Source organism: Canis lupus, chromosome 3 (genome assembly GCF_048164855.1).
Source record: "Canis lupus baileyi chromosome 3, mCanLup2.hap1, whole genome shotgun sequence".
NCBI classification, from domain to species: Eukaryota; Metazoa; Chordata; class Mammalia; order Carnivora; family Canidae; genus Canis; species Canis lupus.
This window is the reverse complement of record NC_132840.1, coordinates 25,991,195-26,004,476: the sequence shown is the minus strand read 5'-3', so window position 1 is coordinate 26,004,476 and position 13,282 is coordinate 25,991,195. Positions and strand designations below refer to the sequence as shown.

General features: G+C 43.9%; 1 protein-coding gene across 6 annotated transcripts in view; it reads right to left on the bottom strand.

Annotated features, from left to right (window-relative positions):
• Positions 1–13,282, bottom strand: part of LOC140630114 (beta-catenin-interacting protein 1) — a 155,274-nt gene that overhangs the window by 13,567 nt on the left and 128,425 nt on the right. For 3 of the 6 annotated variants that reach the window (XM_072819729.1, XM_072819731.1, XM_072819735.1), the window contains 7 exons: positions 10,895–10,924; positions 9,519–9,714; positions 7,910–8,118; positions 6,187–6,336; positions 5,884–6,069; positions 3,286–3,534; positions 2,802–2,923 (listed from right to left, as the gene is read on the bottom strand). In XM_072819729.1, coding sequence (XP_072675830.1) covers positions 2,802–2,923; positions 3,286–3,534; positions 5,884–6,069; positions 6,187–6,336; positions 7,910–8,118; positions 9,519–9,714; positions 10,895–10,924 — 1,142 coding nt within the window. The remainder of the gene's footprint in view (positions 1–2,801; positions 2,924–3,285; positions 3,535–5,883; positions 6,070–6,186; positions 6,337–7,909; positions 8,119–9,518; positions 9,715–10,894; positions 10,925–13,282) is intronic. The other 3 variants (XM_072819733.1, XM_072819730.1, XM_072819734.1) reach the window with 1 other exon arrangement.

The window sequence follows — 13,282 nt, the reverse complement described above, 5'->3', positions numbered from 1 at the left end:
CTCGTGCTCTGTCTCTCACTCAAATAAAAAAATAAATTCTTAAAACGAAAAGAAATGCATCCTTTGGTCATCCAAACAGAAGGACCAAGTGTTTTTTACAAGGGAAAGATCAGATTGCCATCAGATTGCAACAGCAGCATCTTATGTCGTAAGACAGCAGAGAGATCTAGTCTTATAAATCCTAAATGGGAGCCAGAAGTTTTATATCCAGCCAAACTGACCTTCTGTGTAAAGACTGCAGACACACTATTAAACATACAGGAACTCAGGCTGTTTCCGTGAATTCCTCCTGGGGACACACTCCCTACAGCACAGATGACCGAGACCCAGTGAGCACCATTGGCTCCTTACATCACAGAAGGGGAAACCAACCACCAAACATGGAGCCTAAAGAGACCAGGAATACATAAACCCAAGCCCAATCCAGCCTCTAAGCCACACTACCAATTTACAGGTTACAAGGAAGAGAGTGGAATATATGTTTAACAGCACCACAGGGATGCAACCAGTCAAATCTACACTATGGGAAATTCTGTGGGACAAACAGCCTGATTGTGTCATCAAATAGATTACAGGAAAGAAAAGAAAAATCTACAGATTGTAAAATAAACTCAAAAGGTTTATCAACCAGTCACCATGTATGGCCCCTTATGTAGATCCTGATTCAAACAGATTATAAACATAAAGATATTTATGAGACGGGGACAAGGGTGGCTCAGTAAGTTGGGAGTCTGCCTTTGGCTTGGGTTGTGACCTCAGGGTTCTGAGACTGAGCCCCACACTGGGGTCCCTGCTTGGCAGGGAGTCTGTTTCTCCTTTTCCCCCTGCTCTTCCCCCTGCTTATGCTTTCTCACTATCTCAAATAAATATTAAAAAATATTTACAAGACAACTTGAAACCTGACCAGTGGCTAAACAGCCGACGATATTAAGTAATTGTTAATTTTTTTTTTTTTTTTTTTTTTTTGTGAGAGAGAGACAGAGCACACACATGCAGAAGTGGGGTGGGGGTGGCATGGGAGAAGCAGAGAGAGAAATTTCCAAGCAGACTCCATGCTGAGCATGGAGCTTGATGTGGGGGCTCGATCTCATGACCCTGAGATCATGACCTGAGCTGAAATCAAGAGTTAGATGCTCACCTGACTGAGCCACCCAGATGCCCTGTTAATTTTTATAAAATGCAAAAAAGTATTGTGATTATGCTTATCTTCTGGAGACACATATTGTATTATCTCCACAGAAAACAAAACATCACATCTGGGATTTACTTCAAGGAGATAACAACAATCATTAATAGCGAGTGGGGGTAACCATGAAACCTGACTGGCCGAGTATTAACTGTTGAAGCTAGGTGAAGGGTACATGGGGTTCCTCTTTACACTCATCTGTCTGCTTTTACATATGTCTGAAATTCCTCATAATGAAGTGTTTTTTACTGTCATCAGAACTAAATATGTAAATATAGTCTATGGTTATTATAACAGAACTGCCTACAAAGTCTACATACATTGCAAAAAGGTTTTTTGAACTGTGCCTTTCTTTAGTTTCTTGAAAAAAATGTTATGTATAGAAGTTTCTGAGACAGATTCTCTATGTAAATGAAAACGACACCAGTAAGTGCTACCAACTAGACTGTCACTTCGTCTTTCCACTATCACATGTGGTCTTCCTCTCTCATTTATGCTATGCTCTCACACACTGATCTGTCTGGTCAGTGTTGTGGCTGATTCCTGTATTCCACAGGCATGTTTGTCAGCTCTGGCCCACTAACTCCAGGAGACAAAACTAAGGTCAGGCTAAAGGTTTCTGTCTTGACCCCACCCGAAATCAAGAGAAGAAATGGTCTGCTGTGATATTAATGGAGAGGCTTCCTCAGTTTACAGCGTCCCCTTGTTTCCTTTTACACATCTATTTTTTTAATGTGATACTTGCTTTTTATCACAGAAACTGTTGGGAAAGTGGCTTTGCAGAGATAGGCTATCATCAAAAGGGATATAACGTGACCTAATGTCGAAACTGCCAACACCCTTAAGCTATTAGTTTGTGTGGTTTCTGAAAGATGTCAAGATTGCTGGCTTCGTGACAGTTTAAATCCCATGGCACCCCTAAGTCTCCTGAGCCCCTTCCTGGGGGCTCCCTGGCACAATTCAGGAGCCAAGGCTTAAGTAATGAATACCCCAATACAAAGATCTCAATCCCAATTTTTAAGCAAGTGCTGCTTATTTCAATAAATTACAACACAGTATTTTGAATGTAAAGCATCTAATTCCTCTATATTAATACTGGCTATATAAAATACCCACTTACAAAAAGAAAAACTTAGGCTTTTAGTGAAAAAGAGTTCAAAGGATTTAACTGCTATCCTATTACCCACAGGTAATATAATAAAGTGTTTAAAAAATGTCATCAGAGGAAACTAAATATGGTTACTACAGTTACTATAATAGAATTGTGCCTACAGGGACACCTGGGTGGCACAGCGGTTTAGCACCTGCCTTTGGCCCAGGATGTGATCCTGGAGTCCCAGGATCAAGTCCCACATCGGGCTCCCTGCATGGAGCCTGCTTCTCCCTCTGCCTGTGTCTCTGCCTCGCTCTCTCTGTGTCTCTCATGAATAAATAAGTACAATCTTTAAAAAAAAAGAACTATGCCTACAAAATCGATGTAGGTTGCAAAAAGTTTTTTTATATTTATTCATAAATATAAATATACACTGCCCAGAGTAGCTGGTCCTGTGTAAAGCTGCAAAACCTAGTTATACTCTCTGAAAGATCAGAATGAGCAGGTTTTCTGGGTCTGTACCTGATTCAACTTCCAGTGGAATTCCGCAGGTTTATACTTCTTCTCTTCCGAAGGATCCTGACGGAGGAGGAAAATCAGCCGGCAGCCATGGACATAGAGAGAATAATGGTGCCGGTTCATGTCTGCAAAGGGAAATCCTACTGGTAAGTTGCCAACTTAAGACCCTAAGGAGAAGTAAAAGCTATTTCCTTAATGGATTTTGAAGACGCAGTTTCATCAGAGTAAGTGAACTCTCTAGTTGGGCCAAGGCAGGATTTAGAAACAAACACTCGGGTTTTACTGAGAAGTGGAGCCCGATTCACTGTAAAACAAACAACCAAAGAGCATTGCACGCAATAACTTGAGGACAGAACCACAGAACACTGTGTGTCGCCAAGCAGCCTGCAGGAGCCTGTGGGGTAAGAGCATGGCGTCCCACCTCCGGCACCCACTTCAGGAACCACTCGAGTATGACCGTTTCCCTGACAGCAAAATTGGAACCTACCTGTTTTGTCCGAACTACAAAGAATCGTCTCCTTCTTCCTGCCAAAAGGCCCGTGCCTCATCCACACAGAAATCGTAAAAGGTTCCTTCGGGTTGACTGAGACAATGCCATCTGGGACCCTCACTGCCTGCGTGCCATTGAACTCGAAGACCTGGTCACTGTCATGGCCATTGTCAGTGGGGAGGCCGACGGTCCAGTTCGAAGACCCACTTGGGGAAGGGAGCAGTTCGGCAGTGCCAGACGCAGCACCTATGCCAACACGGTAACACCGAGTACACGTTATGGGAAGGACTTCAAATAGTTTCAAAGCCACACTAAGGCAATTAGTCTGCTGGTTCCAATTTCTGTTCCCTCAAAAATAACGGTTTTGATTTTTAAAAAATCTTAAATAGTAACTGGATATTTTTAAAAAGGGAAAAAAAGGAAGAAAACATTACTTGTAATCCCATTCAAATATGTCCACTATTAACATCTGAGTATAAACATTTCCAGTCTTTTCTTTATGAATATATACATATTATAAAAATGGAGCCAAGCGATGTGCATACATATACACTCCCATTACTATTCTTCCACAGTGTAATTTTAAATGTCTGAAAGGCATTGTGTTGCATGAATATCCTGTGATTTACCTGACTGATCTCCCTAATGAACACTGAGATTGTGAGCACTTTTTTCTATGACAAACCTTGCCTTTATGAGGACCTCTGTGAGACTCCATGATTATTCCCTTAGCAGAAATTCCTAGAAATGGAATTAATAAGCCAAACAACAGGAAAAAAATTTTCCAGCTGTGATTATACACTGCCAAGTTCAGTTTTCTTTTCTTTTTACTTTTTTTCAGATTCTATTTATTTATATGAGAGACAGAGAGAGAGAGCAAGAGCAAGCACAAGCAGGAGGCGCAGAGGCAGAGGGAAAAGCAGGCTCCCCACTGAGCAGTGAGCCCAATGTAGGACTTGATCCCAGGACCCCAGGATCGTTATCATGAGCCGAAGGGCAGATGTTTAACCAACTAAGCCACCCAGGAACCCTCAATTTTCTTTTAAATGTGCACACAGAAGAAGACTGTGAGCTCTCCCAGTCACCTGGTCCTTCTCTGTTCCTTGGAGCTACATGATCTAACGTATAAGGCTAATCAAATGTGAGCGCCTGCCACTTCCTAAAAGTGTGAACTTCTCCTCCTTCAGTCACAATCAATTCCTCAGTAAAAATAAGGTCAACACCACCTCCTTTGTCAGCGTGATGGGCACATGAAATGAGGTAGCACATACGGAAGTACAGAGCATACAGTAAGCACTCACATATGAAATTCTTTCCATTCTTCCTGACTTTAAACTTGTCTGCTGAGAAAATGTTCACTTAATACCATAAAAAATCATGGCACTGGAGAGAGAAAGTACGTTTTAAATATTATACTTAAATATATACAGGGGTGCCTGGCTGGCTTAGTTGGTTAAGTGTCTGCCTTCAGCTCAGGACATGATCTCGGGATCTTGGGATTGAGCCCCACATCAGGCTCCCTGCTCAGTGGGGAGTCTGCTTCTCCCTCTCCCTCTGACCCTCCCCTCCCCTGCTCATGTTCACTCTCTCAAATAAATAAACAAAATCTTAAAAAGTATATATATATGTAATATATATAAACTATATGTCTATATATACAAACACAGTTTAAAAAAGAATTTGTCCCAGTTCTCTTAACTATATATATATATATATATATATATATATATATTTATTTATTTATTTAAGCACATGAATATTTGGACTCAGGGTCACGCAACACCAGCATATATTCATCATCGGGATAAGCTAGCAAAGAATATACTTTTCTGCTTTTGCTTATTACAGTTTTGTAAGAAATCCTAAACCTACTGGCTATTATCAGGCTGGTGGAAAGACAGGTAAGCATGGGCAAATGCCTTCTGCAGAGCTGATACTGAGCAGCTCTGAAGACAAAATCCCTTCTGATTACAAAGAGCTCACTCAAGTTATGTGTATTCTGGCACTGGTGAAGTGAAACATTCCTCCTCAGCATTTTCTACAAAAGGCATCCATATCTCACCTCTACCTCATTTAGATAAACTAGAAAAATGCTCACAACTGATGGTGAAGGCAGAGCTCAAGGCTTTGATCAGATTTGTAACCACTGGTCTCTTGACTTGACGTAATGTTTGTGCTAAATACAATCTGCTGAGACTCAACGTTAGATATATCTTTAGTTTTGATTTTCTACCTCACGTTTGCCAAAAGCTATCGTACCACCTATGTTTTTCTTCTTCAGTCCTTAGACAAACATCTCATTTCATTTCCTACTTACACAATCCCTCTTTGGATGAGTCTCTAGGTTAGAGAAACACTTTCTTCAAATCACTCGTTCTTAAAATGCGCTTCCACATAACATTTTGAACAGACTTTCAGGGGTTTATGAACCTCCTAAAGCCCATCCAGTAGGAAAATTAGCCAGGAAGGCAGTAATGGCCACTGGAGAGTCAAAGTCTGATTGAGCACATGATTGTGACCAGCAATACATGTAAACACTTCCCTTTCACTTGAAAGGATGTCTCTTGCCTTCACTGAACCACTGGGCCTCCTTACCACATAGCTGGTGAAGGGACTTCTCCGAGTAGGTGTCACGGTCACAGCCTTTCCCGATGTGGCCAGTCTCCAGCTCCACCGTTGCCTGCACCGAAGCCACAGATTCATCACACGTTTCCAGATGGACATTTGGGAAGAGGGCCAAAGTGCCTGTGCCAGGTTCATACTCGATCCTATTGTTCCATCCTGGGTCGGTCCACAGAGATTGGGGTGGGAAGAAAGGAGGCAAACTGACACTTTAGCTTTCTCTCCTAGATGCCATTTAAGAACAGGTGTGAGAGCAGAAAGGAAGACTGGGCTCACCTTGCCACCCGGGGCTGCAGGTGGGCTTGATGCTGACCTTCACCAGCACATCTTCCACTGCTCTTCGCTTCCCACAGTCATAGGCAGTGACTGTCAGCTTATACTGGTGCTCCTTCCCGTAGTTTAGCTTCTCTGTGTTTTTTATATAACCTTCCAGAGGGGGAGAAACAACAGTGAGGATGCAAAGCTGGGCTGAGCGCAAAGTACATGGGCTTCAAGTGTCAGAAACACCAGCAGAGAAATAAACCCTGGGCTAGTGGGAATTAGCACTCGGTCTGGCTTTCCTGAGCCTAAAGACACTAAATCCACCTTACAGACTGGTGAAATAAGAAACCCAGTCTACACAATTCAACCTTCATTTATTCTCATAGTTTTTCTTTTTGGATTTTTTTTTAAAGATTTATTTATTTATTCATGAGAGACACAGAGAGAGAGAGAGAGAGAGAGAGAGAGAGAAGCAGAGACATAGACAGAGGGAGAAGCAGGCTCCATGCAGGGAGCCCAATGTGGGACTCGATCCCTGATCTTGGGATCACAACCTGAGCTGAAGGCACTGCCCAACCACTGAGCCACCCAGGGGTCCCATCTTTCTGGGTCTCATATTTGCTTTAAGATTATGCAGTTCACATGTAAGAGAACAAAAAAGACATAATAATTCAAGTATTTCAAATACTAAGTACAATATCAGGCTGCAGTAAATATTTCTTGTTAAAAGATTTATTCCGTGTGTGTGTGTGTGCGTGTGTGTGTGTGTAGAGAGACTTCCTACTACCACCCACCAGAACAGGAGCCTACTTTTGAATCTGAGTACAGATGTCTATAAAGTGTTTGCAATGTCCATAATTTCATCAGAAGATTCTGGCCTGTGCATTAACAACAGAGACACCGTATCACCGGCAAGAAGCCGTAACCTAATAAAGAAGCTGAGTTTTAGCATGAGTTCATTCTGCTCAATGACAAAGGACGGAGAATCTGGCAGGAAGGCATGAGCCTTCATGTTCAAATGAAGCAGAAGGCCCAAATCCAACAGAGGACAGGAAACAGAACAACCAAAGGTCAGTCTTTTTGTATGCGTATCAGTGGAAAGATGAGAAGGTACAGATTAAAAACATGCCAGGTGGGGGATTTCTTAGACCTTGGTGGGAAAGGAAAAAAGAAGGGCGCCCCATAACAGAACACATGACTTCAGGTACAGAAGAGATGCTTTCTAGGGACAGGATAAGAAAATGTGAGACACACACACACCACTAGGGTTCTGCAATGGACTGAACGCTTGTCCCCTCGAATTCATGTGCCAAAGTCCTAACAATGTGATGGCGTTATGTTTGTGTCCCCCCGAATCTGTGTGCTAACGTCCTAACGATGTGATGGTGTTACGAGGCAAGGCTTTGGGGAGGAGCTCGGGTTTAGGTGAGGCTGTGAGGGATCACGGGATCCCAGAGGGCTCTCTCCCTCCGCCACATGAGGATGCAGTGAGAAGACCGCCACCTGTGAACCAGGCCTCAGGCCTCATGAGACACTGAACATACCAGCACCTCAGCCTGCACTCCCAGCCTCCAAACCCGTACAAAGTGTCTGTCGACTGAGCGCCCCCAGCTTATGGCACTTTGTTACAGGAGCCTGAAGGGACGGAAGAAGATCGTCTCCAATCTGAGTTTCGCTGGCGTGCAGACCTGCCCATGGACCGTTGCCTCGGCAAGGAAGGCTTGCTCCTCTGACTCACCATCTTTGTCGATGGCAAATGGCACATCTGGAGTGACGATTTCATAGCTGCAAATCTGGCTGAACTGAGGGGAGCAATCCGCGTCCACGGCCTCCACCCTCAGGATGCTGTCGTACTGCTTGCCCTCGATGATGGTCGCCTTGTAGGACTTCTCCTTGAACACTGGCGCATATTCATTTACGTCGTTCACCTGAATATGGACAGTTGCTCTGGAGGAAGAAGAAGAAGGAGAAGGAGAAGAAAAGCTGCGTGTTCGGTTTGTTTTTTTTTGTTGTTGTTGTTTACCCAAAGTCTACCAATTCAGCTGTGTTTTTAGATTTCCTTCTGCTACTGTCTCGTTTCATGAAGTTCGTATGATGGAGATAAAAATCAAACAAGTCATTGCTTTTACTTTCATGTGGAGATAACTTTTAAGAAAGTCAAAATAGGAATCTGAGCAGATTATTCCAGGACCCAGGAGGAAGACAGCTCATTAAAAAAAAGGGGGGCCAAAAAAAAGGGGGGGGGCAATAATATAAAATAAAAGAGACTTGGGGTTCTCCTAACAGTGTGGGTCAGGGCATGCAGAAGAGAGATGAACTAGATAAGACAGAATGAGAGCCAGAGGAAGAAGGGGCGAGATGTAGACAGGAGATGGACAGGGAGTCTGATTAGGAGCACGCGCACAGCACTGTCCCTCCTCTAAGGAACAGAGACCACCAGCAAGCCACTGTTGCTCATCACTTGTTAGTGATCCAACAAACAGGGGATCCAACGTGACCTCAACGTTGCCCTCCCCGCAGACCCCTTGCTGCCACGTTCTGCCTCCCCGCTCAGGCAAGAGGCAACCAAGGCACCGTGAGGCCCGATGCAAAGAGAGGGCTGTTGATCAGGGCGTGTTTCTGACAAGATCTCCTACTGAAATCAGGCCTTTTGCAAGGACCACAGTCATGCCACACTGTGCAAGAGGGATGAGGAGGGGTTCGCTGGCACTCAGCACCCTGGCGCTCACCAGGACCCTCTGCGCCCAGTGCCTTAGGTCCTTCCTGACCCTTACAGGGGCTCCCCTGCTCTTGTCCCCTGCCTGCCCCTCTCTCCTGTGCCCAGGCGCTAAGTAGAAACTGAGACTCAGCCAAACGAAGTCTGCCTAATGCCCAAGGGATGGCGAATGATGGAGAAGACGGGAATTCTATCTAAATCCAGGTCTTGTCCAGAGTCTTGTCGGTAACCCTGGTAGTCCTTAGCAGGCAGGAAGGAGAGGGGCACAGCCAGGATGGGGCACAGTGGCCAGCCTGCTCTCACCAGCACAAAGGAATTCCACGTCCTCAGAAGCCACAGGAAGGGCGTCTGGGTGGCTCAGTGGTTGAGCGTCTGCCTGTAGCTCAGGTCATAATCCCAGGGTCCTGGGATCAAGTCCCTCATCGGGCTCCTGCTCAGTGGAGAGTCTGCTTCTCTCTCTCCCTTTATACAGCCCCACCCCGGCTCCTACTTTCTCTCTCTCTCTCTGTCTCTCTCTCTGTCTCAAATTAAATAAATAAAATCTTAAAAATAAATCAACAGTCTTGGGGACAGGGGCATTGGTCACTACTGCTTTCTTCACACATACCCTGTCTCTGCCCAGCTTACTTACTTATGAGACTTTTTCACGCTGGTGCCATCCGGCCCCTTGCCGCAGTCATAGGCCTGGATGGTGAATGTGTAGTCTTTCTGCAGCTCACAGTCCAGTTTCTCTTTTGAGCGAATTATTCCCTCACCAGTGGACTTATCCACTACCACTGCATCAAAGGGGACATTCTGCCCATGAATTTTAAATCCACAAATCTCACCTAGGGAGTCAAAGCAGCACAGGTTAGAATTTCTGCCCCACGAGTCCACACATTGCCCCCGCCCCTCCCCATCCTTATGCTCCCAAAAAGAAAAGAAACAACAACAGTTCAGCAGCCAGGGGTTTAGAGGGTCTGTGCACAAAGCAAGAGCACTGTGCTTTGTGGGGTAAGTTCTGAGGGCTTTAGTAAAAAGAAGCATGTGTCTGGCTTTCCAAGCAACTTGCTTAACTTTGCATCCATTCATGCAGGAGTACAAAAGAGAAAAAGAGAAAATATAGACAGGCATTTCACAGGAGTACTTAAGATAGCTCCAGGGTAAAAGTAGTTTCATTAGCATACAGCCATGGCCTGATAACACTGAGGAACTGACCCCAGCTCTTGGGGACAGCTGGGCAGTGATTTAGATTTGGACCAGAGAGAAGGCTAAAATGCAGTTAAGTGTTGAGAGAGGAAGAAGTATGACATATAGGTTCAGCACCATAATTGCAGAAATTCTGTCCAGAAAAAAAAAAAAAAAAAGTCAAAAGAAACAAGTCTTCCTGTGCAATGAGCCTGGCTAAAATTAGGGAATCAAAACAAACTACTGAATGAGAAAGGTAGAAATACCAACTTCTCAGGCATCCATTTCAACAGCTAGAGTCTACTATTAAGATCGGTTCCATCATGGGGAGGGATTCGCTAGACTTGCCTTTGTTTCCAACGCTACCCTATCAGACCTGAAAAAGAAGCCTGCCTGGGGACATCCAGAGATCTAAGTTGGCTCACAAACTTAGTTGGGGTGAAAATCTAGGTTTCCGTTCTTGCCCGTGGGAGAACAAACATAAGTGTTTTGATGTACATATAAAACTTCAAAAAAAATGTATTTCATATAAAAATGAGACTGCCCTCTTCCAAAATTATACCTCACAGAAAACAGTTACAAAGTGAATCTCTGAATTGAGGAAAAAATGTACAGTACTATCCATACAGTTCAAATGGATGTCTGATTTCCAGATATTTCTAACCAAGGGTTTGGTTACATACAATTTCCATCATATATTTAAAAATAGAAACAAAGTAGGAGAATAAATCAGAGTAAAAGAGCATGACAGTTTCTTCTGTTTAAGGGCTGATTCCCAATTTTATAAACAAAGTTAGTGGGTTAATATTTATAAGAGGGATAGAAAGAACCCTTTATCACCTTCTTTGGTGACTGTCACCTCAAAACTCTCTAAAGGGAGAAAAGATAAACCCATGTCAGTAATGCAGGAAAGAATAAAGATGGAACAATAAGGAAAAAAGTCAAAGATGCACATATTACATAGAAAAGCTTGACATAATTTAACAATCAGCTTGGTAGCCACTCCCTAGAATCACTACAGTGGAACTAGATCTTCAGGAGCCCAGTGTCTCTGAACCCAACCCCACAAACTACTACGTGATGTCCTAGAGGTGAAATCTGCTGCAAAATTTCATAACACCAACAGGTGTCATTTGGACCATTTTTAATGACCACTTTCACAGTCACAGTTAATAAGTAAACCTATTCATTAGTTTGCAGTTTTCAGACTTTTCCTTTTAAAATTAAGTTCTTGTGGCTTAAATCTGGTAACATTCAACCCAGCAAGAGATTCTGATGAAACAGAAAACAAACACTTGGAGCAAAGGGTTTTTAAACTTTGTTCTCAAGCTGGAGAAATAATCACAATTTTCTAACCTAAAAGACCCAACTAAGGCAATGCACACAAACCCCTCTTCTAATGGAACATCTGCTTGAATGTGAACTGAAACCAGAATCCATTTTAAATGCGGTGATGTCGCAATGACCATGGCTTTTAGTGAAAACGCAGTCCTACTAAGTCAACAGACTGCTGCCTACGGTGGTAGGGGGAAGGGGCTGACACGCAGAGGTCAGGAGGCCAGGAGAGAGTCCTGCTGCCTCTCCGGGAGGGAGCCACAGAGCCGGCCTCAGCAGGGCAGCTTCTCTTCCCTAATGGCAACATACCTGAATTCTCTTGCTTTTCAATGGTTTTACCATGTATTTGCATATCCCTGAACTGTGTTTCATTTTGTTTTTGAGGTTTGAAAAAATGGTATCACATGGTATGCAATTTTTGTGACTTGCTTTTTTTTTTAAGTTTACTTATTTTATTTCTTTTTTCTTTATTTTACGTAGCCTCCACACTTGGCAGGAGCCTACTTAAAATGCAAAGTTCGAACTCATGACCCTGACTGAGATCAAGACCTGAGCTGAGATCAAGACTCTGGATGCCTAGGGAGGTGGGCGGGGGTGGGGGTGACTGGGTGACGGGCACTGAGGGGGGCATTTGATGGGATGAGCACTGGGTGTTATTCTATATGTTGGCAAATTGAACACCAATAAAAAAAAAAAAAAAGACTGGATGCCTACTTCGCTGAGCCATCCAGACCCCCTTTATTTTTTTAAGTAGGCTCCGTGCCCAACATGGGGCTTGAACTCACAATCTCGTGATGGAGAGTTGCATGCTCTACTGACTGAGCGAGCCAGGCACCCTGTGCCTTGCTTTTTCACTCAACCTTGTGCATCTAAGATTTATTCATTCCTCTTAGTGGATATAGAATACAGTTTATTTACTTTCACTACTACCTTCGGCGAGAACCCAAGGAGTTAGAGCAGGTACATGCTTAAGACACTGCCTGGCACTCAACAAGTGTTCACTATCACTATATTTTCCATTGTGTGAGTGCACCACAATTCCTGTTTCCTGCTGTGAACAATGCTGTGATAGGTATTTCTAACCATGCTTTCTGTTGCACATTTGCAGTCACTGTAGACCTTGTCCTGTCCCAAAACAGGAGCCACTAGCCACATGGGCTGTTTAAAATTAAATTAAAATCCATATTAAAATTGAATAATATTGGGGCACCTGGGTAGCTCAGTTGGTTAAGCATCTGCCTTCAGCTCAGATCATGATCTGGGAGTCCTAGGATCGATGCCCCCATCAGGCTCCCTGCTTCTCCTTCTGCCCCCGCCCCCCCCCCCCGCCCCACACACACACTCGTGCTCTCTCTCTCAAATAAACAAGTAAAACCTTTTTAAAAAATTGAGTAATATTAGAAATCAGTTCCTCCAGCACCCTGGCTGCCACACCTCAGGTGCTCAGTGGCCATGGGTGACTAGTAACTATCAAGCGCAGGATGCAGACCCAGAACGGCAAGTTCTAGTGGACAGAGTGCTCCGAGTCAGGGCAGACAAACTATGGTGTGAGTGCTGAATCCAGCCTCTGTGTGTTCTCAAATAGCCTAGAAGTTAAGAGTGGTTTTTACTTCTTCAAATATTATTTTGTGACACAAGTAAATTGACTGAAATTCAAAGTTCAGTGTCCATAGTAATGTTTTTTTAAAAAGATTTTTAAAAATTTATTCATGAGAGAGAGAGATAGAGAGAGAGAGGCAGAGACACAGGAGGAGGGAGAAGCAGGCTCCATGCCAGGAGCCTGACACGGGACTCGATCCCAGGACTCCAGGATCGTGCCCCAGGCCAAAGGCAGTGCTAAACTGCTGAGCCACCCAGGGATCCCCCCATAGTAATGTTTTATTGGAATACAGA